The sequence below is a fragment of the Falco naumanni genome, chromosome W (assembly GCF_017639655.2).
Source record: "Falco naumanni isolate bFalNau1 chromosome W, bFalNau1.pat, whole genome shotgun sequence".
Lineage (NCBI taxonomy): Eukaryota > Metazoa > Chordata > Aves > Falconiformes > Falconidae > Falco > Falco naumanni.
In genome coordinates, this window is record NC_054079.1 from 19922171 (window position 1) to 19950161 (window position 27991).

The 27991-nt window shown below is 41.9% G+C and overlaps 1 protein-coding gene across 4 annotated transcripts in view; it reads left to right on the forward strand.

The window, feature by feature from the left end:
- LOC121080599 (BDNF/NT-3 growth factors receptor-like) overlaps positions 1-27991 on the forward strand; it is a 205785-nt gene that overhangs the window by 172410 nt on the left and 5384 nt on the right. The window contains exon 16 of one of the 4 annotated variants that reach the window (XM_040578735.1): positions 8847-13986. The exons of the other annotated variants lie outside the window; for them this stretch is intronic. Coding sequence (XP_040434669.1) covers positions 8847-8873 — 27 coding nt within the window. The 3' untranslated portion in view covers positions 8874-13986. Of the gene's footprint in view, positions 1-8846; positions 13987-27991 lie in introns of those variants that run through there. 4 annotated transcript variants of the gene reach the window in all.

Sequence of the window (27991 nt, forward strand, 5' to 3'; positions counted from 1 at the left end):
CATACATATTACAAAAGTTAAGCTCATTATTGGTTAGTTGCCTAAATACCAAGCCCGCCCCTAGTTTCTCTTCTGTAGTTATCTGTTCCCACCTGCAACATTCTTTTCCCACCGAAATCTTCCTGTTATTGTGTAACAAGAACAGCCAAAGACAGTGTATTTTTGCTTTACTTCAGATAAGCTGAGAGCGATGTGCATTTTTGTCCAGCCAGCTGGACTATGTCTATGTGAACTTTTTCAGCTAGCCAGTTATCCACAATTCCCCTGTTTTTATTTTGGGCGACATAGGCTTGGTTGACCATTTTCAATAACAGCGTTTTAACACAGGAAAATACACAGCCAACTTATAAAATCTCAGTTCAGAAGTATAATTCCTGAAATACTTGAAAAATAAAGTTAGCTTGAAGCTTTAATTTAGATGCTCTTTCTGTTCCAGTGATATAAAAAGTTTAAAAAATTCAAAGGTAATTTTAAAGTTCTGAACATGGACTAATGCAAGCTCAAAACCCAAAAAGAAACCAAACTGGTGTTTGACTAGGAATATTTGCAAATATTTTAGTGGAAAATCCCTGATCATTAACAATTTTCTGTCCAAATAACAACTGCCCTTATGCAACCAACCAGTCCATACATTTTCTGAAGAATACCTCATTGATATCAAAGAATTAACAAAGGGAAAAAAATAGTTCTAAGCTATATACATTCATAAGTGGATTTTTCAATAGTTACATACAGATTTACACACTAAGCCATAATGGCTTGTAGGTGATACACACAAGAAGAGTACGTTGCTTATCTGTCTGAATGTCTATGCTAAATTTGACAACTATGCCACAAGCCAAGCCTACATGGGTGCTGTATGTTATGCACGTTCCTTAACAAACAGAAGTATAATAGGTAAAATCCCAATATCTAGTCCCCAACCTAATTATATTATTTTGTAGCCAATTAAGGAAAATAACACAAATGTGCATATCTACATGTGCACACACCTTTTAGTTCAGAACCAATCTGTGATAAAAGGCCTTGGCCTTATGGCATCATCGAATCTTAACGAGTACAGTAATTAAAAATGCAGTCTTACTGTAAGTGCGATTTATGCTGACATTCCCTCAAATGCTACACGTGAGTATTTCTCACTCAACTGCCTCAAGTTAAAATAGTAGTATTTGTTAATATGTATTAAAAAATCATTAATTCTCTACAATAGCAGTTGATTTCCATAACACTATGTAAGCAAAAGAGGCTTAAGATGGGTTTTCTGAATACTAACAATTTATTTTAGACTGCCTAAACTCAGGTCTTGAAAGATTTCACTCTGCCAGACATAGAAACACTGTTGCACTCCAGTTGTGATATCCCTTTTCCCAAGTTGTCATATGCACATCTCGCTCAAGCAACATTATTGTCAAAGTTTCTCTCTGCTACATAAAAGCATATTGCACTTGTAGACATAAAAGACAGCACCCTTACTTAGATTATTACCTTATTACCTCATAACTCTTAGTATCTCTGATTTCATCACTTCAAAAATTCACCAGAAGCAGATAAAACCACAGCATCAGACTAAACTACACCTTAACTGCTAATTCAAATAAAGGCATTCTCTTCAGATATGCCTAATGCTTACAAATAATTTTGGCTGGTTTTGATCAAAAAACTATTATTACAATAATGATCAAAAATAATAATCCCGTTTGCAAAATGCCTTTAAGCCAGCCTCCTAGTCCCAACCAATTTCCACATTCAGAATACAGCATAAATACAGAATAAATTATCTCCATCAAGGCGAAAAGGCTTCTCTTTAAGCACAGAGATGTTTGCTAGTTCAAGGCAGAAACCCATTTCTTGTAGGGGACATCTGAAGCACTTTTTTTGGTGGGTTTGTAATCAATTCCGTATTTTTCCTTGAGAAGCTTAAGCTGTTCCTCTTGTTTCAGGAGTGTTTCCAACTCTGATTTGTTGAATAGGTCCGTATTTCCCAAACATATCATACATTTCCTCCGCTGTGATTTTATACAGCAGGTTCCGAATATAGAGGATCCGATTGACCTCTGGGGGCAGCCAGATGTTAGCTCGCTTGGCCGCTTGCATCGCCATGGCGCCGATCGGAGGGGGGTGGGGGGTGGGGGTGCCGCCTTGGAGAGAAACCGCGGCCGGGAAGGGGCCTGCCGGGCCGCGCGCCGCCGCTCGCCGCTGCCGCGGGGTCCCGGATGCTATCCCATACGCTAATAACCCGGGTAATGCCTTGTTACAATCTATGTCCCGAACGCTCCGCTTTTCTAAAAAGCATATGAGCGACTCGTACGTCGCTTGTCTCTCCATACCATCGTCAGCGCTCTTGCAGCCTTTGCGAGACTTCGGCGACACGTGGCCGGCGGGACCCTCTGTAGGTGCTCCCGGGCGCGAGGACTGTGCCCTTCCGCCTCCTGCGCTGCTTTCAGGACCGGTACCCGAATCTCCGTCGAACCGTGGCTCGCAGGTTCAGCCCTCTCTAGGGTCCCTGTTCGGGCGCCATTTGTCGCGATGGAGGGAAGACACAGTCACTCAACATGAGTGATCAGCAGACTTCGTTTATTGTCTCTTACAGTCACCTTTTATGCCTTCTTATAATTAGCTCATACATATTACAAAAGTTAAGCTCATTATTGGTTAGTTGCCTAAATACCAAGCCCGCCCCTAGTTTCTCTTCTGTAGTTATCTGTTCCCACCTGCAACATTCTTTTCCTACCGAAATCTTCCTGTTATTGTGTAACAAGAACAGCCAAAGACAGTGTATTTTTGCTTTACTTCAGATAAGCTGAGAGCGATGTGCATTTTTGTCCAGCCAGCTGGACTATGTCTATGTGAACTTTTTCAGCTAGCCAGTTATCCACAGGAGATCCCTTACCAATTAGTCATGGGGAAAACAGATTCAACATTCCTTTTCCCACATCTCCCTTTCTATTTGTCACTTTGTCTTCTCTTATCCAGAGACTGAGGGAAGCTGAGTCGGGTCTGGGGAGAAGAGAGAGAGAAGGAAAGGGACAATGTGAGTAGTGAAGAGGGTGCAATAATGGATATGAGAGAAGGAATAAGGCAGGAAAGTGGAGAAAAGTGTTAGTAAAAGACAAAAGTGTAGATGAAGGGAGAAAAAGGTAGACAAGTGTCTGGAGGGATGAATGAAAGTGTAAAGTAGCATGGCTTCATCCAAGTCGATGGAGTAGCTTGAAGTATGATGCATAGATATGGAACTTAAATTTGGGCTGTTGCTTGTTTTGCACAGTGAGAAAACCAAGGACCATTTCTCCATCCCCTCACACTCCAGCTGGCTTTTGGCTGGCACAAGAAGAGGGACAGAGCCACAGCCTGCCTTGCCACCATCTTTCACACTGATAAAAGCTGGAAGTTAGAGATTTTGAGCATGTGAGACTTTGGCCTGCCCTGCTAGGGCCATATATGGACTAGTCAGAAGCTGGTCAGGAAACAGTCAAGGCTATTATGACTTATCAGATGATTGCCTGGAGAATTATGTCCATGGCAGACCTAAATAATGAAACTGTCAGCAGTGACACTGGGATGGTTCTGACCTACCATACCAGATTTTTTGCAGCAGGATAAGTCTTTTTAACTGTTCAGGCTTAATCTCTTACATAGAAGAAATTTTCCCCCCACTTCAACAGCTTTATCTGATGTTTATTGGAAGGATTTCTATAGCTCCAAAATGCTCTGCAAGAAATGGTTTGGTAGTTTTGTTTATTAATACACTGCAATCAATTTTCTGAGCTTCTGCCTCCCTGTCAGGATGTTAGATTTGCCCAAGGTGACTATTTATAATTTGCTTCTGTAAGATAAGGATGATCCCCAGTCCTTGTTCACTGTTAGATTGTTAATGACATTCTATGTTGAATCAGCTCAGTTGTTAAGAGATGCTTCAGGGAAGAGTGGGAGAGAAATAACCTTCCGGCTATGAATATAAGTTTCAGGTTCACTAGGGGATTTTACTTACTTTGTTGATGTCTGGAGTTTGTTGTTTAGACTCCTATCCCTCAACAATTAGGGTTTGCCATCTTTCCTTAGGACATACAAATAATGTGACTCATCTGCACTGTTCAGTGGCTTAAAGTACTGACATTGAAGCATGGGAACAACCACTTTGCTAATATTTGTTCTTGCATGCAGAGATACTATTTCAGACCCTTTTTAGGCTTACAATTCAAGTTTGGAAGAGCTTGATCAATATTTGGTCATAAAAAAACTTTTCTGTGTTTCTTTATCATAAGCAAAAAGGTCAAAATAAAAAAGGTCATTAGGACCAGTTTCACCCTTCCACTTCTTTATGTCTGTCCAGTGTGGCATAGAGACTATGATTTATGGAGCTAAGTTGTGTAATCTCTATTTAGCCATTAAATAACTTATTTGCCTTTATGTAATAGAGCAAAGAACAGTGGAAGAAATAAGGAGTCTTTGTCTCCACTTTTATGTGCCATGCAAGGATCTGTCAGAGGCCTGGGGCTATTAGTGAGATTTCCATCTTCTTTTAGGCCCAACTTGCCCAAAAGGGATGGGAAGGTTTAGAAGTCACAAATTCATTTCTTCCACTTCTGGCATAGATGAGGCAGAAGAACGCAAAGGAATATGGTTCAGCATAAAGTCCAGTGACCTGTTTTTTTCTTTATATCTCCTGCATATCTTGTATCATGTTTGTTGTTGTTCTTATACTATTTAAAGAGAGCAAAAGATGTAGGATTGGAAGAGGTGACACAGGTTATTGAGTCAAAGCCTTCCACTATTGCAGGAAGCCAAGCATTAGTGGAAAGGGCAGGAGCAACCACAAGAACCTCAGACCTCCTCAAGCCGCATGGAAAATCTCAACATCCATTAACACTTTTAGCCCCTTCTATATAAAGCACCAAAACTTATAAAAAGAAATATGATGCAGCCAACAAAACACTGACATTTATTTCTCTTTTCAACTGTCTCTCAAGTATACCACAAAACTGGGTAGCAGAAGTCTTGTGTCTCTGAAGCTTGAATTTCTAACTCCTGGATCATTCCTGCCCTGTCCTACAGCCCCATTAGTTTATCAAAATGGATGTTGCAAATAATTAGGATTCTGCTGTCAGGACCTTGTCTGGAAGGCTGCTCCACACCTCACTCTCCTAATGGTTGGAACTTTTCTTTTTAATCAGTAGCCTAAATTAACTCATGACCAGTGTATATCCACTTGATCACATTATCCTCCAACAGAAAGCATTCTTCTCTCTTCCTGGAATTTTTGTCTTAAGTGTATTTAGAAAGAGAAATCCTGTCCCCTCCCAGACTGTTTTGGAGGGTTAAACAAGCCAAACTGTCAGAGTTCTCCATTTTCCTTCTCCTCCTATAGCCTTCTCCATATTTATTTTAGTTTTAATGTCTCTTTCTAGTACATAAATCACTATAACTGTGAGCAGTAATTTCCAAATGAGTTTTTGCCCATTCTTGGATCGGCGGTACTTCCCTGCCTCTAATGAAAACATGTCACATGATACATCCTAGACTCACATAGCCTGTGTCATATTGGCACACAGTCACTTTATTGTCAAACAGTGCCCTGGGCCATTCTCATCTTCTACTGATTCCAAATGAAGAACATCCCCTTTCTTGAAGTGGTTTTATTTCAGTCCCTAAGTGAAATACTGACATTTTGTACCTCTAGTGGTTGAGAAAGACCGTTGCCTATCTTTTATTTTTTGCTTCTTTAGAGGCTGCTTTTTTTTTAAAAAAAAAAATTAAAATTCAGGTCTTGTCTAATTTGGTGATGAGTAAAGAACTAAAGAAACAGAATCATGGGACTAAAAAGTAAACAGATGAGGGGGTGAGATTTGTAAATAAGTTTCCTCAGGTTTTGTGGCTTTGTTTTGTTTCTTGATCACTTCTATTTAATGTTAATGTTAAATGAGTATTGTGTAAAAGGATATCTTTTTGAAGCATTGAGATCCCATGCACTTTCAGTTATGCTTACGAGCCTCCCAAGAAGAAAAACTAAGGATTACACAATTTGATATTATAAGCAAATTTTAAAATACCCAGCTTTCAGACCTTCTCACTAAATGCTAAGGGCAAAAACTGTTTTAAGAAACCATTTTTGACCCTGGAAGTATTACAATTCTTAGAAAATAGGCCAGGTTCTGTTCTCCACTGTTGCTCAGCAAATCCAGAGTAGCAGCTTTGAAGACGGTGAAATAACATAAGTACTAGAGTAGTGAAAAGGCAAAGAGCATCTGTCCCACTAGGCACAGTTCTTTCATCTATGAGCCTAATACCTAATATTGTACAGTGCTGTATTTATGGCAACTGCATAATACATGTTTTCTAGTGATTCTATATATGAAATGATTGCTAAAAAATAATACCAGTAAGATTTCCAGTACCAAGCGACTATTTGCAAAGAAAATTATTGCCTAACAACAATGGACTAAAAAAAGAAAAAGCTGGTTTATCATTATTTGGGCTATAGCTAGCCAGGCAAGCACCACCATACAAAAGTTTACAGTGAGTAACAAGTGTCTGTCAATTCAGAAAGGACCATAGCAGCAAACACCTGCAGGTCTCAGCTGTCACTACAGAGCTTAATACCTGTGTGTGGGAGTTTGGTGGAAGCTGCACTCAAGAAAAGTGTTGCTGAGAAGTCAAGCCACTTGTCAAGGCATCCTCGTTGGTGTGTGCTTTGAATTGTCACAGTTTGAAGGCTTTTTATTAGTTGGTATTTTTGCATCTGTTCCTCAGGAAATTATCTGCTTCCCTACATAGACTTTTCAGCTCTCTTCCTCCATCAGAGACTCTGCATCATATGCAGTGCAGGGAGGACAGAGGGTTCCAGCAGCCCTGCAGGATGTGTACAGATGATTTTGTGCAAATGGAAACAATGCAGGAAATAATGGGCCAGTTACAGAGATGTAAATCTGAATTGGCTCCCTTGAAGTCAGTGCAGTTACTCTGAATTTACACCAACATAATCGCAATCAGAATTAGGCCTAATGATTTTAGAGGTATTTTAGGAGCTTCCTAAAGGCCACCACTATGTCAGCAGTTAGAAACTTGTATACACCAGGACAGTGTTATTCTGATGCTAAAGGATTAGCAATATAGCTTGATGCCTGTTATTACTAGCCTATGCTGGAGTATATTTTGTTGAATGCAGGAAGCATGCTCTTTCCCCAGCTAATTCACGATTCAGTGTTTTCTCTTGACTCACAGTTTCATGATCCACTCAGTTCTACACAGACAGGCCAAATTCAGCTTTGGCTCAAGCAAGTATAGTTCCATCTTTTTTTTTTTTTTTATTTGGCTATAGATACAATCACTTCCCTTGAGTTTTCTCATTATCTTCACATCAGGATCATTAGTCTTGCTTATAGTTTTGTTTTCACTGACACAGACCCTAAGAGGAGATTCTGAGAAAGTTTTTCTTATTATTGCTAGGAGAAGGAGCATCAGATGTCTAGCATCTGTAGTGGGATGCATTTAACAGTGATTTGTTACTGAACTCTATCTTGCAGGGTTAACAACGACAGTAATACAGAAAACGAGATCTTTACCTTCTTAGTTGCAACATACTTTATTTTGCCACATTTTAAGCCCCCTGTCACATGAAACATGCAAGTGTGAAACCAGCCCCACTGTTCCTGGAGCACATTCTGCTTCAGTCCATGAAATCAGAAAGTATAGAGAAGGAAGAAAGAGAAAATCTAATGACCAGGGTAAAAAAATGAGCTGATATTAAAACAAAATCTAGAGCACAGTGGACTTGCTTCTGTGACCAATTACTTGATTATCCATTGAATTTGAGTGTCTTTATTCTATTGGAAATCTCCCCCATAAGATTTACATTAGCATGATTCTCATGAAGGATATCAAGAGATAGTCACTAAAAGCCATTTCACCTTGAGAAAAGAGGCAGCGCTCAGAAACAGATGCCAGGAACTGCAGACCCGTTGACCCATAGTATAGCTAAAAGCTCTGATTATAGTTCAGTCAAAAGCTTAACCAAAGCATTTGTAAATTTTTAAATGGAAATTTTCCCACTATTTTCATCTGTTAAAAACTTTGATAGCTTTCTAGTATTTGGGACAAGTTTGGTTAAAGAGCCTTAGATTCCATATGCATGCATATAGAATACCAGGAAGTTTACAGAGTCAACATCACCCACAGCTGACACAAGCTTTTCTTTTAAAAAGCTCTTAGCACAGATGTTCATTAATTTAAAAAGTCCTTTAAAAATTACATACCCAAAACTGAATCATTCTTAAAAATAGCCACACATAGGGATATAAATTGAAGGAAACCAAAGATTCAAAGATTGAAATTAACTTGAGCAGTGGCAGCAGCAGTTGTTGCTGTGTGCTGTGAGGAGTGCAAGGCTTGTGAAGTCCCTGGGGGAATGTCTGAGGGGGTTTCTAGGCCCCAGACACCTTTGGGCTGTGTGTGTGGAGGGACCAGCCAGCAGACAAGAGAACTTGCAAAAGTAGTAGGTGAGAGTTGGATGGTGTTGGCATTCTCCACAACCAGTTCAAACCGGGAAAAGCTGCATATAACTGGCCCCTAGGGAGCATCAGCGAGTAGGGTGCTCAAACGGAGAGTGGTGTCTGTTGGAAACAGCGTTGGCAATTTGCATGGAAGGGGAGCATGCACTGTCAGTTATTGGGCTGCTGCCTGCTTTGCTCACCAGCAGGCTTAGGCTGTAGCCTTGATGGTTACACCAGCTAGCCAGTGGGTGTGCAAGCCCACCTGGAAGCTTGAGGTCTCCCAAGAATAAGAATTAGAAAGATAGCATATTTCAAAATAATTACCATTTTATAAGTGAGCCTTTTTTTTTTTTTTCTGAGAACTACAAGGAGACTGTGACCTGCTAAAAGAAAATGGTGTCCATTTGCTGCAACTACAAGGCTGAGGCTGAAACCCAAACAGAAATACTATGGCCTACCTATGCTGACATCTTCATCCAAGCAGACCTCCCAAGGACTGAAATAGCTGTTCAGACCTTAGATTGCATGGAGCTCCAGCACCTGGAAGTCCCCCTAGCACCTGAAGGTAGCGCTGGATGTCATAGCTACAAATGTGCTTAGCTAGATGAACTCTTCAAACAAGTAGCTATGTTCCAAGAGGAGCAAAACAGGCAGCTCAGTATCCAGGAATGCTGAGCAACAGCCCTGCCTTACAGCTACACAAGGGGAAGATAAGCCTGAATTCAACATCAAGCTGACAGAAACAACTCATGAGATGAGGGAGACTAGACCTTTGTCTCTGCTTGGGGTAGAAGGAAGAATCTTCCCCCTTCCTATAAAGTGACCCTATGTAACAGATATGACACTGGGGGTGGAGAATGAAGAGCACATGAGTAATGAACAGAATCCAGGACAGAACAACCCTGCAAAGTTGAACCAATCACCCACCTGTATTAGAACCAGTACCACCAGAAAAGCAAATGAAGTATTAGACATTGGAGATTCCTTACTGAGAGGCACTGAAGCACCCATCTGCTGTCCAGAAAATTTCTCTGGAGAAGTCTGCTGTCTACCAGGAGCTTGCATTTGTGACATTACTGAGAGGCTGCCAAGCCTGGTGAATCCACTCAACTATTCCACATAGGGTCCAATGATACTGCGAGGAGGCAACTTAGAACCATCAAAAGAGACAATATGTCCCTCAGTGATGCGCAGAATCAAACTCTATAACTCAAGGAGAGTTATAAAGCAAGCATGTTTATTGCGGCAAAGGGTGCAAGGGGGATCACTCCTCCTAACTTGCCCACCAAGGGGTTATTTATTTAAGCAGATATTTATTACGCAGAAGCATATATATTCATTAGATGCCCAAGAAAAGGTGGGGTTATTACAATTAGTTCCAGGAACTCATTATCATAAGTCTTCTCCCTCTGGCACAGGCCCATTGACACCTGGTGGTCATGGGCTGGGGTTTCTGGGAGGAAGGCTCGCAGTCTTCTTCAAGATGTACTTTTCCCCTTTGGCACAAAATACTAAGTAGTCCACATCAGCAACCACAGAGCCAGATTGTATTAGTTCTCTTCCTACGTAGTACATTTTGTAGACAACACAATTCCTGCTTACAACTTAGCTATTCGTTCTGTATCTACACGCGCAGACAGTGTCCTTGTTAGTCAGTCTGTTATCTACAAGTGCTGAAGCACTAGTTACAAGGTCTGCATATTTACAGAATGATTTTCAGCTTTAACTATTTAATCAGGGCAATGTTAAAAGGACCTGGAGCACAGGTGGTGTTCTCCTCTATTCTCCCAGTTAGAGGAAGGGCTTCAGGAAGAAGGACATGAATTGAACAGGTGAATGTCTGGCTGCATGGCTAGTGCTATACAAAAGGTTTTGGCTTCTATGATCATGGTTCTATCTTTGAGAAGTCAGGCCTGTTAAGAGCTGATGGGATTCACCTGACCAAGGAAGCAACATTATACCCGTCTATCCTGCTGAAACACAGTGCTCTTCACAGCTGAAACAATGCATGTCCTTCTATCCCAGTGCCTAATGTGCAACACACTGAACTAAAAACTACGTTGTAGATGTTAAGTTTGTGACTCAGAAAACTGAGATTTTCCAGGCTTGAGTGTTTATAGGGTAAATAATTTCATGTCTTCTGACAGGTATCATTAATGTATTTAACTGATTTGCACCCACCAGTGCTTATTTAAGCTTGTATTATGTCATTCCTTGATACATGAGGTTAGAAAAACATTCTGAAACTGTCCAACAAGTTCAGTTCCCATCCAACAAGCATGTCCCCAGGAAGTCAAATGAACTGGAATGGCAGTTGTTCCAGAGAGCTAGAGAACTCCCCTACACCCAGCAGCCAAATGCCTCTACTCCCCTTTCAACAATTTCTGAATTAAAGAAGGGAGGAGGCTCAGAATAGATGTTTAAACTCAATAAGCACCCTATGAGACTATGTTCACCTGCAAACATTACAAAGCAAGGTAAAGAGATTTTGTTTGAAAATTCTGATGGAGCCACACCACTCTGACCTTTCTCTTGGGTGATCAAGGCTCCAATGTGTTTTCCTTTTCACATGAAAATCAATGTTTGGTCTTTCCATATTTCTTGTAGCTTCATGAGAAGACCAAATTATGTTCTCATTGTATTGCTTTGGGGCAAAAAAAAAAAATATGCTACAGTGACAGATTATTTTCTTTCCTAAAAAGAATGATTTAAGTAATATATAACCTCGAGGGCAATTAAATAATATATACGTTAGTCAGCTTTACAGCACTAAATTTTCAGGGTTGCTAGGTGTCAAAAGGCCAGTCACACTGACATAAATGCCTTTCACCTAAAATGCAGGTTCTTCTTGCTAGCAAACTTTATTTAATATCTTTAACTCTTCGACAGAGCAAGGAACATGTAAGATGGGTAATTTCAACTGAAATGTCTGCATGCAGATTTTATCTAGTCAAATATTTAATCAGGCATCTTTGTTGTTGCTTTCAATCCTAAGAGTCAAAAGTTACATATTTGTTTGTGTTAGTATTATTCTGAAGCAGTAACTATTTTTTCTCACAAAATTATCTATATTTTTTATGTATACACACATTCACATGTCCCATTATGCACAAGACTAGAGCATTCCAGAAGACATAATATCTGCAAGGGAGGTTTCTAACTATGTAAAACTCCCAAGGATCCTCTTCATAAAGACATCTGTTGGGAGCTGATGGGATTCACCTGACCAAGTGGGGCAAGAGGGTCTTTGCCAACAAGCTGGCCAGAATGATAAGGAGAGTTTTAAACTAGATTTAGAGGGGGAGGAGATGGAGTTTTGAGCAACAGAGAAGAGCTGGGGTCTGCTGATGCATTAGGAACTGTCAGGGAATCACATGTGAGATACCTCAAAGAAATTGGGGCTTGTTCCTCTAAAAAGGTGACATGGTCAATAGCCCTGCTGAAGTGCTTCTATACCAATACACACAGCATGGGTAACAAACAGGAGGAGCTAGAAGCCATGGTGCAGCTAGAAAGCTATGACCAAATTGCTATCACTGAAATGTGGAGGGACAAATCACAGTACTGGAGCATTGCAGTCAATGGCTATAAATTGTTCAGCAGGGACAAGCAAGGAAGGAGGGTCGTGGGGGACGGGGTTGCTCTCTATGTAAAGGAATGGATTGACTGAACAGAGCTGTCTTTGAAAAACAGCAAGATCTTATGGGTAAAACTTAGGGGTCACGCCAACAAAGGAACCTCGTGGTTGGTGTTTACTACAGGCCTCCCTATCAAGAAAAAGACCTGTTCAGTTTCAATGAGTTCAGTGATCAAATGCTTACCAGAGGCAGCAACTAATAACTTGATATAACATCCCAAAGAATCTGATCCTGCATCCCTGTGATTAAGTGAGCTCCAGGTGATCTCCAGAAGACTAATGGACTTACAAGTGATCTTACCCCACACATAGGACATGCCTTGCTTCCAGGAATTTAACGCACCAGTGGCAATCGCAGCCATCACTTACAGAAACAGTAATGAGAACAAAGTATTTACTTCTCTTTCTAGATTTTCTAATGCTATTTACCAGCTGGAAACAAGAAAGAGGAAGGTGTAGGTGGCCACACTGTATGGATGACCACCAACTGTGAAAACGGCAAAAGTAAAGCACATCATTTCTCTACACAAAAGGCTCTACTAATACAACTGTGGTAGATGCAACTTAAAAACCTTTGACATAGTAATTAAGTGTGACTTTAAAATTTAAAAGAATCCAGCAATTTTCATCATACATAAATACATTCCAAACGCAGTTGGAAAAAATAGTGCTGCAAACATCAAACTAATTGATTGACACTTTTAATATTGTTCTTGGAAAGGATCTTCTAGTTATAGAACACACCTAATTATAATTGTCAACAACAGAAATCACAAAGTTGATGGCATCTAAATTGTAACTGGCCTTTAATCAGCTCATTAATGAACAGATTTAGCAGGGGAAGGGGACAGAATTTTGAGCAACACAGAAGAGCCAGGGGATGCCGATTTATTAGGAACCAACAGGGAAGCACATGTGAAATGCCTCAAAGGAATTAGAGTGTGTTCCTCTAAATAGGTGACATGGTTGATAGCCCTGCTGAAGTGCCTCTATACCAATGCATGCGGCATAGGTAACAAACAAAAGAAGCTGGAGGGGCAAGGGTTTCCCTCTATGTAAAAAAAAATAATAAAAAAAATGGATTGACCACACAAAGCTGTTTTTGAAAAACAGTGATGAAAAGGTCAAGATCTTATGGGTAAAAAATTAGGGGTCATGCCAACAAAGGAACCTCGTGGTCCCCAATCAAGGGGAGCCTGTTGACAAAGCATTCTTACGTCAACTACAGGAAGCATCGTGCTCAAAGCCCCTGATCTGCCAGGGGACTTCAATCACCCTGACATCTGCTGGAAAAGCAGCACAGCGAGCTGTAAGCAGTCCAAGAGACTCTTGGAGTGCATCGAGGATAATTTCTTAATCCAGGTGATAGACAGCCCAGCCAGAGGAGAACCATTGCCAGACCTGTTGCTAGATTAACTAATTAGAGGGGTCAAGACTGGTGGCAGCCTGGGCTGTAGTAATAATACCCTGGTGGAATTTACAGTCTTGAGGGATATGGGCCAAGTGAAGAGTAAAGTCAAGACCCTGGATTTTAGGAGGGTAAGCTTTCAGCTGTTTAAGGAATTAGTGCATGGAACCCCCTGGGAAGCTGCCCTTGGGGATAAAAGGAGCTGAACAGAGCTGGCAGCTCTTTCAGGACATTTTTCTTAGAGCACAAGAGCTCTCGATTCTCATGTGTAAGAATTGGAGCAAGGAAGGCAGGAGACCAGCATGGCTCAGTAAGGACCTCCTGCTCAAAGTACGGTGCAAGAAGGAAACGCATAAGAAGTGGAACCAGGGATGTGTATCCTGGGAAAAATATAGGGGCGCTGCCCAGATGTGTAGGGATGTGATCAGAAAAGCTAAGGCACAGTTGGAGCTGAATATGGCAAGGGATGAGAAGAATAATAAAAAGGGCTTCTAGAGGTATGTTGAAAAAAAAAAAAAAAAAAAAAAAGCAAGATTAAAGAAAATGTACTATCCCCTGATAAAAAAGACAGGAGAACGAGTAAAAACCGACATGGAGAAAACTGAGGTAGTCAGCATTTTTTTGGCCTCATTTTTCAATGGCAATTGCTCTTCCCACATTTCTTGAGTCCCTGAATCTCAAGGCAGATACTGGGAGAATGAGCTCCCTCCCATCGTAAGAATAGATCAGGTTCAAGACTACCTGAGGAACCTGAACATACACAAGTCCATGGGACTGAATGATATCCATCCCAGGGTCCTGAGGGAATTGGCTGATGCCACTCACTAAGCCACTCTCAGTTATATTTGAAAAGTCATAGCAGTCAGGTGAAGTCCCCAATGACTGGAGAAAAGGGAAATATCCCACTCATTTTTAAAAAGGGTAAAAAAGAAGACCCTGGGAACTACCAACCAGTCAGTCTCACCTCTGTTCCTGCTAAAATCATGGAATATATACTCCTGGAATATATCTCAAAACATATGGAACATAGGGAAGTGATCAGAAACAGCTAACAAGGCTTCACCAAGGGCAAGTTGTGCCTGAATAATCCAGTGGCCTTCTATGATGGAGTTATATCAATGACATAGATAGTGGATTGAGTTCACCCTCAGCAAATTTGTAAACGACACCAACCTGAGTGGTGCAGTTGATGCCCTAGAGAGAAGGGATGCCATCTAGAGGGACCTTGTCAGGCTGGAGAGGTTGGCCACATATGAACCTCGTGACGTTCAACAAGGCCAAGTGCAAGGTCCTGAACCTGGGTCAGGGCAATCCTCAATATCAGTATAGACTAGGGGATGAACTGATTAAGAATAGCCCTGTGGAGAAGGACTTGGAGATACTGGTGGATGAAAAACTGCGCATGGGCCAGCAATGTGCACTTGCAGTCCAGAATGCCAATTGTATCCTGGGCTGCATAAAAAGAAATGTGGCCAGCAGGCTGATGGATGTGACTCTCCCCCTCTACTCTGCTCTCGTGAGACCCCATCTGGAGTACAGCTTCCAGTTCTGGAGTCCCCAGTACAGGAAAGACATGGACCTGTTGGAGCGGGTCCAGAGGAGGGCCACAAAAATGGTCAGAGGGCTGGAACACCTCTCCTATGAAGAAAGGCTGAGAGAGTTGGGGTGGTTCAGCCTGGAGAAGACTCCAGAGTCATCTTATTGCAGCCTTTCACTACTTAAAGGGGTCTTATAAGAAAGACAGAGAAAGACTTTTTACCAAGGCCTGTAGTGACAGGACAAGGGGTGATGGTTTTAAACTGAAAGAGGGTAGATTTAGATTGGACATAAGGAAGACATTTTTTATGATGAGGGTGGTGAGACACTGGAACAGGTTGCCCAGAGAAGCTGTGGATGCCCCATCCCTGGAAGTGTTTAAGGTCAGGTTGGACAGGCCTTTGAGTAACCTGGTCTAGTGAAAGATGTCCCTGCCCATGGCAGGGGTGTTGGACTAGATGATCTTTAAAGTTTCTTTCCAACCCAAACTGTTCTATGATTCTAAGTTTCTCACTGAAAGTCATGAGATCTACAGGGCACGAGGACAGATGTGCAGGTCAGTAGGTCTGGACAGACTGGCACATCAGATCACCCAAGAAACCTACTTCACCAGACAGAAAAGCCCTCTAGGAAAATTGGAGTGTCTTATGCATGTTGCTTTTTTTTTTACTATTGATTGTGCAGGACCGAAGATGAGCAGCCCCTTTTCCTATGGCTCTGCTCTACAAGATACTCTCCAGGGATGTCATCAGGGAAGCCTTAGCTTGTCTTACAAATGTTACTGATTTCCTTCTACTTTCAGGCAGAACAGAAAACATTTGTATAACAGATATCACAACCACTATCTGGTACATATCTTCAAAGTGGTAAGCACTGTAACCAATAAATCCTCACAGTTTGTCCTCCATGAGATACATATTTCTATTATTCCTGTTTTGGGGGCAGCAAAAAGAGTTCTGCATGGCTTGCTGATTTGCCCAGCAATGCAGGCAGGATCTTTGTCAAAGTCACAATTAGGAGTTGGGAGGGACTGCTAGCCCTTGCCACCAAACAATAGAGCCTCTTGACTTATATCTCTCTTCTAGCTACAGGATAAATGGTGGCTATAAAGCAGACCACTGTGTCGTGGACACATTTGCGCTGTCTGCTGCTCAGATTATGTGTCCTGTCATAAAGAATGATGAATTTATGGCCTCTCAGTATTGCTAGTCAAAAGAAACATATCTGAGACAAAAATCTAGCAGGGATGTGGTATATTAATCAATAAAAATATGTAAGCCAGAGAAGTAAGGATACAGGAAAGCAGAAAATTTTAAAGAAAGAATGAAAGAAATAATGATTTATAGTTTCTAATTTACATTATATCCCCATATAACACTACAAGCTTGGGCAAGAGTGGCTGGAAAGCTGCCTGCTGGAAAAGGACCTGGGAGTGTTGGTTGACAGTCAGCTGAATATGAGCTGGCAGTGCGCCCAAGGTGGCCAACAAGGCCAGTAGCATCCTGGCTTGTATCCAAAATAGCGTGGCACACAGGACTAGGGAAGTCATAGTCCCTTGGTACTCAGCACTGGTGAGGCTGCACCTTGAATACTGTGTTCACTTTTGGGCCTCTCACTACAAGAAAGACATTGAGGTGCTGGAGTGTGTCCAAAGAAGAGCAATGAAGCTGGTGAAGGGTCTAGAGCACAAGTCTTATGAGGAGTGGCTCAGAGAACTGGGGTTGTTTAGCCTGGAGAAGAGGAAGCTCAGAAGATACCTTATTGCTCTCTCCCACTACCTGAAAGGAGGTTGTAGCAAGGTGGGTGTCGGTCTCTTCTCCCAAGTGATAGGACAAGAGGAAACAGCCTCAAGTTGTGCCAGGGGAGGTTTAGATTGGATATTAGGAAAAAAATTCTTCACTGAAAGAGTGGTCAACCATTGGAACAGGCTGCCCAGGGAGTTGGTGGAGTCACCATCCCTGAAGGTATTTAAAAGACGTGTAAATGTGGCACTTAGGGACATGGTTTAGTGGTGGAATTGGCAGTGTTAGGTTAATGGTTGGCCTAGATGATCTTAAAGGTCTTTTCCAACCTAAATGATTATATGATTCTATGATCACTAAGACCATTCATTATAGCCACCTGCACATTTGGATATATAGGAAACATGGGTAAAATGATAATCCTTCAAAAATATTACAGTAAAAAAATCACAGCCATAATAATAATGATCAGTTGGAATGCATTTGTTGGCTTCAAGCAAAAAAGAATAATTCAGCCAATTTTAAATCCTTGTCGCCTTTCATTTCCTTTTAAAGCTATTTAATTCAACAATCTCTTCACTTTTCTTTAATAACCCAAGTTAACAGTCCCATTTCTAAGGTTGGGAATGAGTTGCTCTGTTGTCTGGAAGATAAATACAACATGTACAGAAGCAGCACAAGTTTCCCTATGCTTCTTAGACAGTCTTTATCTGAGAGAATAGCAAAGCTACTTGGAGTAGTCAACTGGAACAATTTTGCAAATTCTGTTTAGATTGATATGGTTAGACATAGTTAGAAGATATGTAGCTATGACAGACCATGGAGAAATTCTCCCTGATATTGTGGGAAAATCGCTTGGAGTGGGGAAATTACAGAAAATTGGGACCTAATAGAAGTTTTAGTATTATAGCAACCTTTTCAGGGAAAAATACAGTTGCCACTTTCAGGATGGTTGGCATGCATGGAATCTACTTCACCATGGTTCCCTAGGCAACACAACATGCTACCCTAGAGGAGCAGTGGAGGGTGGAGTGGAGTGGAGACACTACGGCCAGGCTCTGCTGTACTCCCTTGCAGGATTGGGAACTTGATGGTACCATACAGCCAATAAGCTGCATAGTGGCTGTCAAATGGAAAATATATGAGATGTCCATTGCTGGGCTAACAACTGTGGTGAAATTATTCTCCTTAAATGAACCTTGCTCATTATAATCTCGTTATAATACTAACACACACCTCCATCCCAAAGTTACCCGCCTCCAAGGCACGACCACCCCTCACCAAGCATGCACTTTCTATTTCTTATCAACTATGTCTTTAAATGAAAGTGAGAGAAGTTTACACCAATCAATAATGAAAGAATGTGTGACTAGAGTCACTCAGGCTCCACCTGAGAGTAAAGAAAAGTATAAAAAGTAAATGAATGACGGGGGAAGTTAGGGAAGACTCCATTGTAACTTCTGGCATCAGTCAATGGGCTGAACCTGTCTTCTCCTCCATAGGGACACCTATTGGGTAAGAACTTTGTCTTATGCACGCTAACTCATGCTAGCTGTTATTAGTGATTAATGTTTTGATTGTATATAATTTGGTTGTATATTGTTTCAAGCTTGTTTTTGCAGTCAGTCCCTATCACTGGCAATCATGAATCTTAACTTGTCACAATTTTATAATAAAGAGTGTTATTCCGTAAACTGTTAGTGTGAGTCCTTTGTGGGCGCTAGCAGTTGCCGGCAGCAGGTAACACATTCAAATAAAGTGGGAAGACCCGCTGAGGGGTTCCCCTGATGCTGTTGGCATGTTTCCCTGAACAAGTCAGTCAAATTGCCCTCCAATCCAGCGGGAGTGTTCAGTGAAGGGTCCCTGTAAGGGGATGCTGACAGACTGGCTGGGCACAAGGGCCTCAGCTTTCCTGGGGCACTGATAGACAGATCAAATACCTGGGGTTGGGAAAATTCCCCCCTCCCCCCCCCCCCCCCCCCCTTCACATGACAGATGTCTAGAACAACATTTATTATACAGTAAATTCTGCCTTTAGTTGTGCCACAGAGGAGTGTGTTTCACTTTTCAAGTTTTCAGCTCTTTTTGCATGGTTATTTATACAAGAGATTCTGTGCTCTGTTGCCGAGTATTGTGAACTAGGTAGTGAGGAAATGGGATTAATACAAGATCATGAAGACTCCAGCATAAAGTGTATTCCACTTGTTTGACACTTTACTCATTTCTGGTTTTACAGGTGTGGTGGGTTGACCCTGGCCAGCAGCCAAGCACCCACACAGTTGCTTGCTTACTTCTCCCCCCCCCCCCCCCCCCCCCAGAAGGAGAGAATAGGAAGAGCAAAAGTGAGAAAGCTCATGGTTTGAGATAAAGACAGTTTAATAGGTGAAGGAAAAAAAGAAACCAAGTGATGCAAGGGAAATCATTCACCACCTCTGACTGATGCCCTGTCATTTTCCAAGCAACAGCCAGTTTGGAAGCCAAAACCATCCTTCTTCCTCTACCCAGTTTTTATTGCTGAGCATGATGTCATATGGTATGGAATAGCCCTTTGGTCACTTCAGGTCAGCTGTCCCAACTGTGTCCCTTCCCAATCTCTTACCAACACCTAGCCTACTTGCTAGGAGGGCAGAGTGGAAAAAAGAAAGTCTTGACAACGTGCAAGTACTGTTCAGCAACAGCTGAAACACTGTTGAGTTAATAATGCTGTTTTAGTCACAGATCTAAAATACAGCACCATACAGGCTGCTATGAAGAACGTTAACTCCATCTCAGCCAGACCCAGTACAACAGGATAATATTTTAGATCATAATAGTACATGCACTGTATTAGATTTGGTAATTAACTCTTAATGAGATGTTACTGTTATGGTCAGCATTAATTCTTTGTTGGAAAGCGAGAGGAAACTCTGGTTTTATGTGAGAACTGTTGCACTAGAGAAATAGTGAAGTGAGAGTTAACCATTTGAAGCCCTAAAATAATGCTTCATGTACTCTCATTGGCTGTTTTGAAGCAATGACAATGAGCACCATATATGAGCTAGTATAAATCATACTTCTATTAGACAGGAAATATTTCTGACAATTCCTGAATGAAATCCAATCTGACTTCTTATTCTTTAAGGTCAGAGGGCTTCCCAGCATCCATGGTTCTCCTGTGACAGGCCTGATGCAATAACTGCAGGAGCAAATCATGGTCCCAGAGCATATGTCTTGGCGTTAGAGAAAGCAGGGGAGTCCTTTCCCTGTTAAATGAACCTGATATGGGTTACTGTCCCTGATGGTCACTTAAATAAGGGCATCTTTATGCTCAGTAGGACCATTTTAATGAAGAAGCATCTAGTAGAATAAGTAACAACTCAACAGCCTAGCTATGGGAAATGTGGAAAAGGAATCAAGATGAATATCAACAGAAGAAAAAAGAGGATTTGGGGACGGGGGTGGGTGGGTGAGAGAACATATGGTGAACAGGAGTTAGAAAGAAAGCAAAATGGTCACAATTATAGGCCAGGGTATGCAGGAATGAATGACCAACCAGCCTTCTATCTACTGCAAATCATTTCTAACAAGCAAGTACACAAGTGATCATCAGTAAGCACTGTGTCCCATATTGCAGGAGCGGTCTGCAAACTGGGACCATGCCCGGCAATCAGTTAGCTGAGGGGAATTTGCCCGAGCTTGTCTAGACAACAATTAACATGATGAGGCATGTTTGCAGAGCACAGGGGGGTGGGAGACGGATGGCGCCAAGGAAAGATAACACCTTGTTGTTAATTGATGGTAGTTAACCACCAATCAGGGATTGCCTCTGGTATGCAAGGCTTAGCTTCAAGAACCAATTAGTTTAAAACGCGCAGCTTCTGAAAGTCTATAAAACCTCGTGCTTCTGTACAATAAATTGACATTTGCTTGCATCAAGCTGCGTCCCGTCTCTTCATTCGCCGCAAATTGGTCACCCCGACGTGATGCGTTTAAGGATCTAACGTGAAGGGCTCTCGAATCGCCTGTCTGAGCGACATGCAGCGAATCCCACAGAACTTTGACTGATCTGCTGAAAGGAAGCGGGAGCCGGCCTGAAATCCCTCCGGAGTTGAGAGGTGAGCTGTGGGAAATCCGTAATGGGGAATCAGGCTTCGTCCCCAGAAAGAGACGTATATGGACTCATGAAGGGTCTTCTAGTCAGATCAGGGAGTCTGTGCCTCAGTTTCCTCAAATGGTGACCCCTATGGTGGTGTTCCGAAGCCTTGGAAGAATAAGGACGGAACTGGTTGATAAAAAAGACAGCTCGTGGAAGAGGGCTGCGTTCCGGAGGAGACGGCTTGGCTGAACGATCGTCTGGCTGTCTGGACCAGGCGGACAACCTAAACCCCGAGGATAACACCTGTATTCATCGAGACAGGTGAGCAGCCAAGAAACTTTAGAGACTTTGAAAGAATGAAAGTGTGCACATACAGCAGCCAATTGTATGATGCTGCCGCGGAGGGGAACTCCGTGTCGGGAATGCATTTAGCATCTTGGTGGCAAATTCTGACTACTCTTTGCCAAGTGTGGACTAATTCTACTAACGGTGCTAAACCAGAGGAAGCTGTAAATTCCACCGACAGCGCGACTCTTCTCAAGACACCGTCAGCGATGGCGATTCCGTCCACACCTCCTCTGCCCCCAAAGCTTCTGTCACTGATTGCAGCGACCCTCACAACACAGGAGCAAGCACGGGAACAGGACAACTCGGACAATGATTTTATTGACACTGATAAACCTTTTGATCCAGGTCCTATAGATCTGGAAAAGGAGGTAGACCTTTCCCCCACCCCCTCGTCTCTCCTGATGCATTGATTGTATTTTTGGGGAGGGTGAAAGGGGGTCTGAGGGACTGGTGGCAGGAATGCAAGTGGGAAACACTTCAGTGACGGGTTTGGGGAGTCGCTATGGCATGTTTAGTATTTTATCAGACAGATCAACCTCGAGAGTGGCAGCCTGTGCAATATGAGGCTGTTAAAGGGTTAAGCAAAGCCGTGTGGGAAGGGAGGATTCATAATGAGAGAACAACCAGGTATTGTGAAGGAGAATAGGAAAGATAAACATGGTTATCTAGTGTTTAATAGGTGTCTGCACGCTTGTAGAGATATATAGCATTGTAACTGCATGAATGATTTCTGCCCTGAGCCTGGTGGAGCATACAGCTGCGGTTTGTGTCCGGGCTCAGAGATGTAAATAGGGGCTTCTCTGTTATGGTAAAGTATTTCTCTTTGCATAAAAAAAGAGGGAACGAAGGGAATGACCCCAGAGGTATGTTCAGAGAAGGCATGCTATGTTTCGAACTTTTTGACTGAACCAGTTCTTGTTTGGTGTGCCTTTCCACCTATGTATAATGTTAATCCAAAAGAAGATGATATTGTTTACACTTTGAATGTCGATAATTGTCTTTCTGTAGATGGTAATGTAGTAGGAGGCTATGATGGGAACGTGTCACAGCGGTTCTTCTCTTATCCAGAGTAACAGCGGGGAAAGCATTAGAGTTAAATCACCTTGTTTGGTAGGCAGTTAAGAATGTGAGTCAAAATTGCCACTGCTTTTTGTTCTTGGTTCAAGGACATGGCTGTGAGGAATTTGATGGTATGTGCTGCGTTGATTTCTGCGTTGATTTCAGGCGCCCCATTGCAGCAACATGTTATCAAAATCTGAGAAAATTCCAGTCTTTTTTGGCATCCATTCACTCAATTGGCAGTATTTTTGTTTGCTATTACCTTGGTTGCTGTCATGTTTGCAAGGGCCCTGCAGAACATGGCAAACCTGGTACTAGCTGTTCAAAAACAAAAAGGTGAAATTGTAAAATTGTACGGAACAGAGACAGTGGGTTATTTTGACACTGATAATATGTCTTAGTTGCTTTTTTATTTGTTCTATTACTTATACCTTGTTTTTACTCGTTCGGTTTCAAAGGTTCTTTTTTGTGCAACAGGAAGGGGGAGATGCAGGAGCGGTCTGCAAACTGGGACCATGCGCGGCAATCGGTTAGCTGAGGGGAATTTGCTCGAGCTTGTCTAGACAACAATTAACATGATGAGGCATGTTTACAGAGCACAGGGGAGTGGGAGACGGATGGCGCCAAGGAAAGATAACACCTTGTTGTTAATTGATAGTAGTTAACCACCAATCAGGGATTGCCTCTGGTATGCAAGGCTTAGCTTCAAGAACCAATTAGTTTAAAACGCGCAGCTTCTGAAAGTCTATAAAACCTCGTGCTTCTGTACAATAAATTGACATTTTCTTGCATCAAGCTGCGCCCCGTCTCTTCATTCGCCGCACCATATAACCCTCCTACCTACTCAGTCCCTTTATGGATGGGCTGAAGGCTGGGAAAGACTCTTTTTGAAGCAGCAGCCCTTCTCTGCTTCAGCAAAAGGAATGCAATATTCAGACTAAGTACAAATATAATTTCATTTCTCCAACATATATGACACAAAACCTGCAGTGTCCTTGCTTATTTGGCTTTCTTCTGGGACAGATGGGGTGGGGGGAAGAGTAAGGCAGAATCAGTTCCTTCTCTAAAACAATACAGATATAGAGCTTTCCACTACCCTACAGGACCCCACAGGCCCTTACTGGCAGGAGACAAGGCCAACTTTGACTGGCTCTTGGGGGATTTCACAGGTTGTGAGCAGCTGTCAGAAAGCCCTGATGAGATTGTGATTTTCAGCTGTCACCACCAGGCTTTCCCTTGAGTCAGGGAGCACAGTGCCTTGGAGCCAGCCTCTGGGCTCTCAGGTGAAATTCAGGCAGAGGTATAGGGAAAGGGCCTACTTTGAACCTCGTGACTCAATGGGAGGATTTCCTTACTCTTTATATGTCTTCCTTTAGACATAAACCGTTGTCCAAGTCTGAGACTGATTGGACCTAGCCACACCTAAGCTCCATCAGGAGTTTAGAAAGCAAGGGGATCCACTCTGAACCTCATGACTCAACAGGAGGGTCCCCCTTACCTTTTTGCGTCACTGGTGTCTGTGTAAATAATTCTAGCTTGATTCTAACTCAATTTTCATTTGTATGTTTCTTCCATGTAGCAAGTAATAGAGTGAACCTTGCCATCAAACTTTGTTATATCAGACTTATACAAAATCACATTAAAACCACTTTCGCTAATGCCTTTGATGGTTATTCTTTGAGCATTCCAAATCACTTATTTGCAACAAACTGATCCTAAATTTCTAGGATTATAAGGACTATATCTGCCACCACAGGGTGTGGGTGGAAATTGCAGCCACAGCCCATGATGATTTAAAGTTGTTCTCTCCAGAACAGTTACTTCATTTGTGTTCTGCCTTGCAGCAGAATTACAGATTTTTGATCATTCTGCATTTGCATCAGGAATTGTCTCTGTAATGTCCAACATTGGGTCAATGATCCTTTATCATTATTATTCATGTCCTTGTTCTCAACCACAGCTGAATTGCACATCTGGCAAGGTCACCATCTATTAATATATTGATTATTTCTGCCCAAGGCTTAAATTCTGTGATCATGGTTTTTTTCACTAAGGTGGAAATTCATCTCTGTGGGACCATGCCATTGAAGTCACTCACTATATTCTCAATTAGAAAGCAAGGGAAGAATTACTATACACCTGCTGCTGTCTATCTGCACTGGGATGGATACCAATTACTATATGGTATTTGACATAAATGCATCTTCAGAATAATTAATATTAATGTGCTACAATCATGAAAACATTTTCTTATTATTAATGTTTTCAAGACTGTTAACATTTAAAGCTATTTAATATTTAACATTTTATGCTAATTTTAATACTATAAAATATCATTGCTGCTGATATTAATTATGAGAAGAATACACATGTATGAAGAAAAAGAGAACAATGCAGTTAGATAATAGAGGTGCACCTGTAAGCATGAACTAGGATGCGTATGGCATTCAGAAGCAGTCCATGTAAAACTGGACCCTATATCTTTTTGTTCCATGATGGCAACACAAAGAAGAGACAAGTACTGTCTTATGTAGACATGGGGTTATTTAATCTAGGGTCTAATTGCTAAGAAAATCACAATAACTTTTTACTAACATTTTAATACATTGTGATTCAGAAGGCTCAAAGCAGAGTGTGAGGATGGAATAAACAGAATAAGATTAAATAAAGCAGCAGAAAGGGCAACTTATGGAACAAAATGTTCTCCCCTAAATGACTCCGTGCCAACAAAGCTAAACCAATATATGCAAGCTGTTCCCTAGGCTACTTACATAGTCATTTTATTCATCTATTCTACAAAACTATAGTGATCAGAAACAAAGGTTCTGCTTTTTGTGAGAAATATTCATGTTCAACTCAATTAGAGTTGAAACTGGCCAGTGTTGTGTCAGAAAACAAGAAAGGCTTTTTAAAAGTATGTTAATATCAAGAGTAGTTACAAAGAAAACGTTGGACCAATACTTGTTGAAGATGGTCACCTGACAAACAGTAGATGTTCTGACTGATTTAGAAATAATGTGAACCCTGGCTTCTGTTAGGTTTTCCTTCCATTTGCTGTTTTAACATTAGACTAAGGAGGGTATTATTTATAACAAGATATATCAAGTTTGTATTTACAGAATCCTGACAGTGCAAGTATAGTTTTATAACTAAATAAATCTTAAGACAGGAAAATGGGAATTAATCGAAAGTTAGATGTTCTTGAAAAAGCTTTCCTTCTTTTTCCTTCCTTGGAAATATTTACAGCTATAACACAATACTTTCTTCTCACAAGTGCTCAGTGAGCCAACTAGGAAAGATACACTCCTAGACTTGTTTTTGAATAGAGAAGGACTCATGGGAGGTGTGATGGTAAGTGGCTGTCTTGGCCACAGTGATGATGAAATCGTTGAGTTTAAAATTTTCAGTGTAATGAAAAAAAAGGAACAGCAGATTTGCTTCCCTGGATTTCAAGAGAGCAAACTTTAAGCTACTCGGGGAGCTACTTAGCACTTGTCCCCTGCGAATCTGCTTTGGAAGGCATAGGAGTCCACAAGTGCTGGTCAGTTTTTAAGAACCACCTTTTAAAAGCACAGGCAAAGGCAATCCTATTGTGTCATAAGTCAAGCAAGCGGGGCAGAAGACCAGCTTGGCTGAATAGGGAGCTCGTCTTGGATCTCAGGAGACAAAAGAAATTGTATGATCAATAGAAGGAAGGTCAGGCTTTGCAGGAAGATTTCAGAGACGTGGTTGGTACATGCAGGGAGAAGACACAAAAGTCCAAAGCTCAATTAGAATTGAAACTGGCCAGTGTTGTGTCAGAAAACAAGAAAGGCTTTTTAAAAGTATGTTAATAGCAAGAGGAGGTGCAAGGAAAACATAGAACCAATATTGTTGAAGACGGTCACCTGGTTTCATCTGGGATAGAGTTAATTTTCTTCTTAGTAGTACAGTGCTGTGTTTTGGATCTGGTGTGAGAAAAATGTTGATAAGTCACTGATGGTTTTAGTCATTGCTGGGTGATGTTTATACTAAGTCAAGGACACTTCAGTTTCTTGGACCCTGCCAGCAAGAGGGCTGGAGGGGAACAGAAACTGTGAGGGGACACAGCCAGGACAGCTGACCCAAACTAGCCAAAGAGGTATTCCATACCATATGACGCCATGCTGAGTATATAAACTGGGGGAAGAAGAAGGAAGGGGGGACATCTGGCATTATGGTGTTTGTCTTCCCAAGTAACCATTGCACGTGATGAAGCCCTGCCTTCCTGGGGATGGCCAAACACCAGCCTGCCCATGGGAAGTAATGAATGAATTCCTTATTTTGCATTGCTTGCATGCGCAGCTTTTGCTTTACCTATTAAATTGTTCTTATCTCAACCCTCATGTTTTACATTCCTTTCCATTTCTCCTCCCCATCCCTCTGTTTGAGGGGAAGTGAGCGAGTGGCTACGAGGTGCTTGGTTGCCAGCTGGGGTTAAACTTTAGCACTGACATTTAGGGATGAAGAAAAAGCAGAGGCATTCAATGTGGTTTTGCCTCAGCCTTTAATAATACTGATAGACCGTGGGCTGCCCGGTTCTCTGAGTTGGAGGGACCACAACTGTGGTAACAATGACTTTCCATTTGTGGACACCGAAATTGTAAGGAACCAGCTGTATCAGCTGAATGTTCACAACTCCATGGGGCCTGATGGGATTCATCCCAGAGTACTGAAGGAGCCAGCAGATGTTACAGCAGGACCCCTCTTGATCATCTACCAAAAGTCTTGGGAGTCTGGGGAGGTCCCTGCTGACTGGAAGCTAATCAACGGTATTCCAATTTACAAGAAGGGCATGAGGGAAGACCCAGGAAGCTACAGAACTGTTAGTCTCATCTTAGTACTTGGAAAAATTATGGAGAGGATCATACTGGGTACTGCTGAAAGGCATTTAAAGAATAATGCAATCATCAGGCACAGTCAACATGGGTTCACAAAGTCCTTTTATAATTAATCTGATATCCTTCTACGATAAGGTCATCTGCCTAGTGGATGAAGGGAAGGTGGTTGGATGTAGTTTTTCTGGATTTTAGGAAGGCTTTTGATACTGTCCCTCACAGCATCCTTCTGGACAAGCTGTACAACTGTGGGATGAGGAGGTTCACGGTGTGCTGGGTGAAGACCTGGCTGAAGGGCAGGGCTCAAAGTGTTGTAGTGAATGGGGCTACATCTGGCTGGTGACCAGTCACCAGCGGTGTTCGTCAGGACTCAATTCTAGGACCAGTTCTGTTCAATATTTTTATCAATGATCTGGATGCAGGAGTTGAATGGACCATTAGCAAGTTTGTTGATGATACTAAACTGGGAGGTGCTGGTGACTCTCTTGAGGGATGAGAGGCCTTGCAGAGGGATCTAGATAGACTGGAGCATTGGGCAATTGTTAATGGCATAAAATTTAACAAGAACAAAAGCCAGATTCTGCACCTGTTGTGGGAGTAATGCCAGGCACAAGTATAGATCAGGAGAGGAGTGGCTGGAGATCAGCCCTGCAGAAAGGGATCTGGGGGTGCTGGTTGACAGCAGGCTCAATAGGAGTCAGCAGCGTGCCCTGGCAGCCATAGGGCAAACTGCATTCTGGGGTGAATTAATCGCAGCATAACCAGCAGGCCAGAAAGAGTTCATTATCCTGCTCTATTTAGTGTTAGTGTGACCTCACTTTGAGTACTGTGTGCAGTTCTGGGC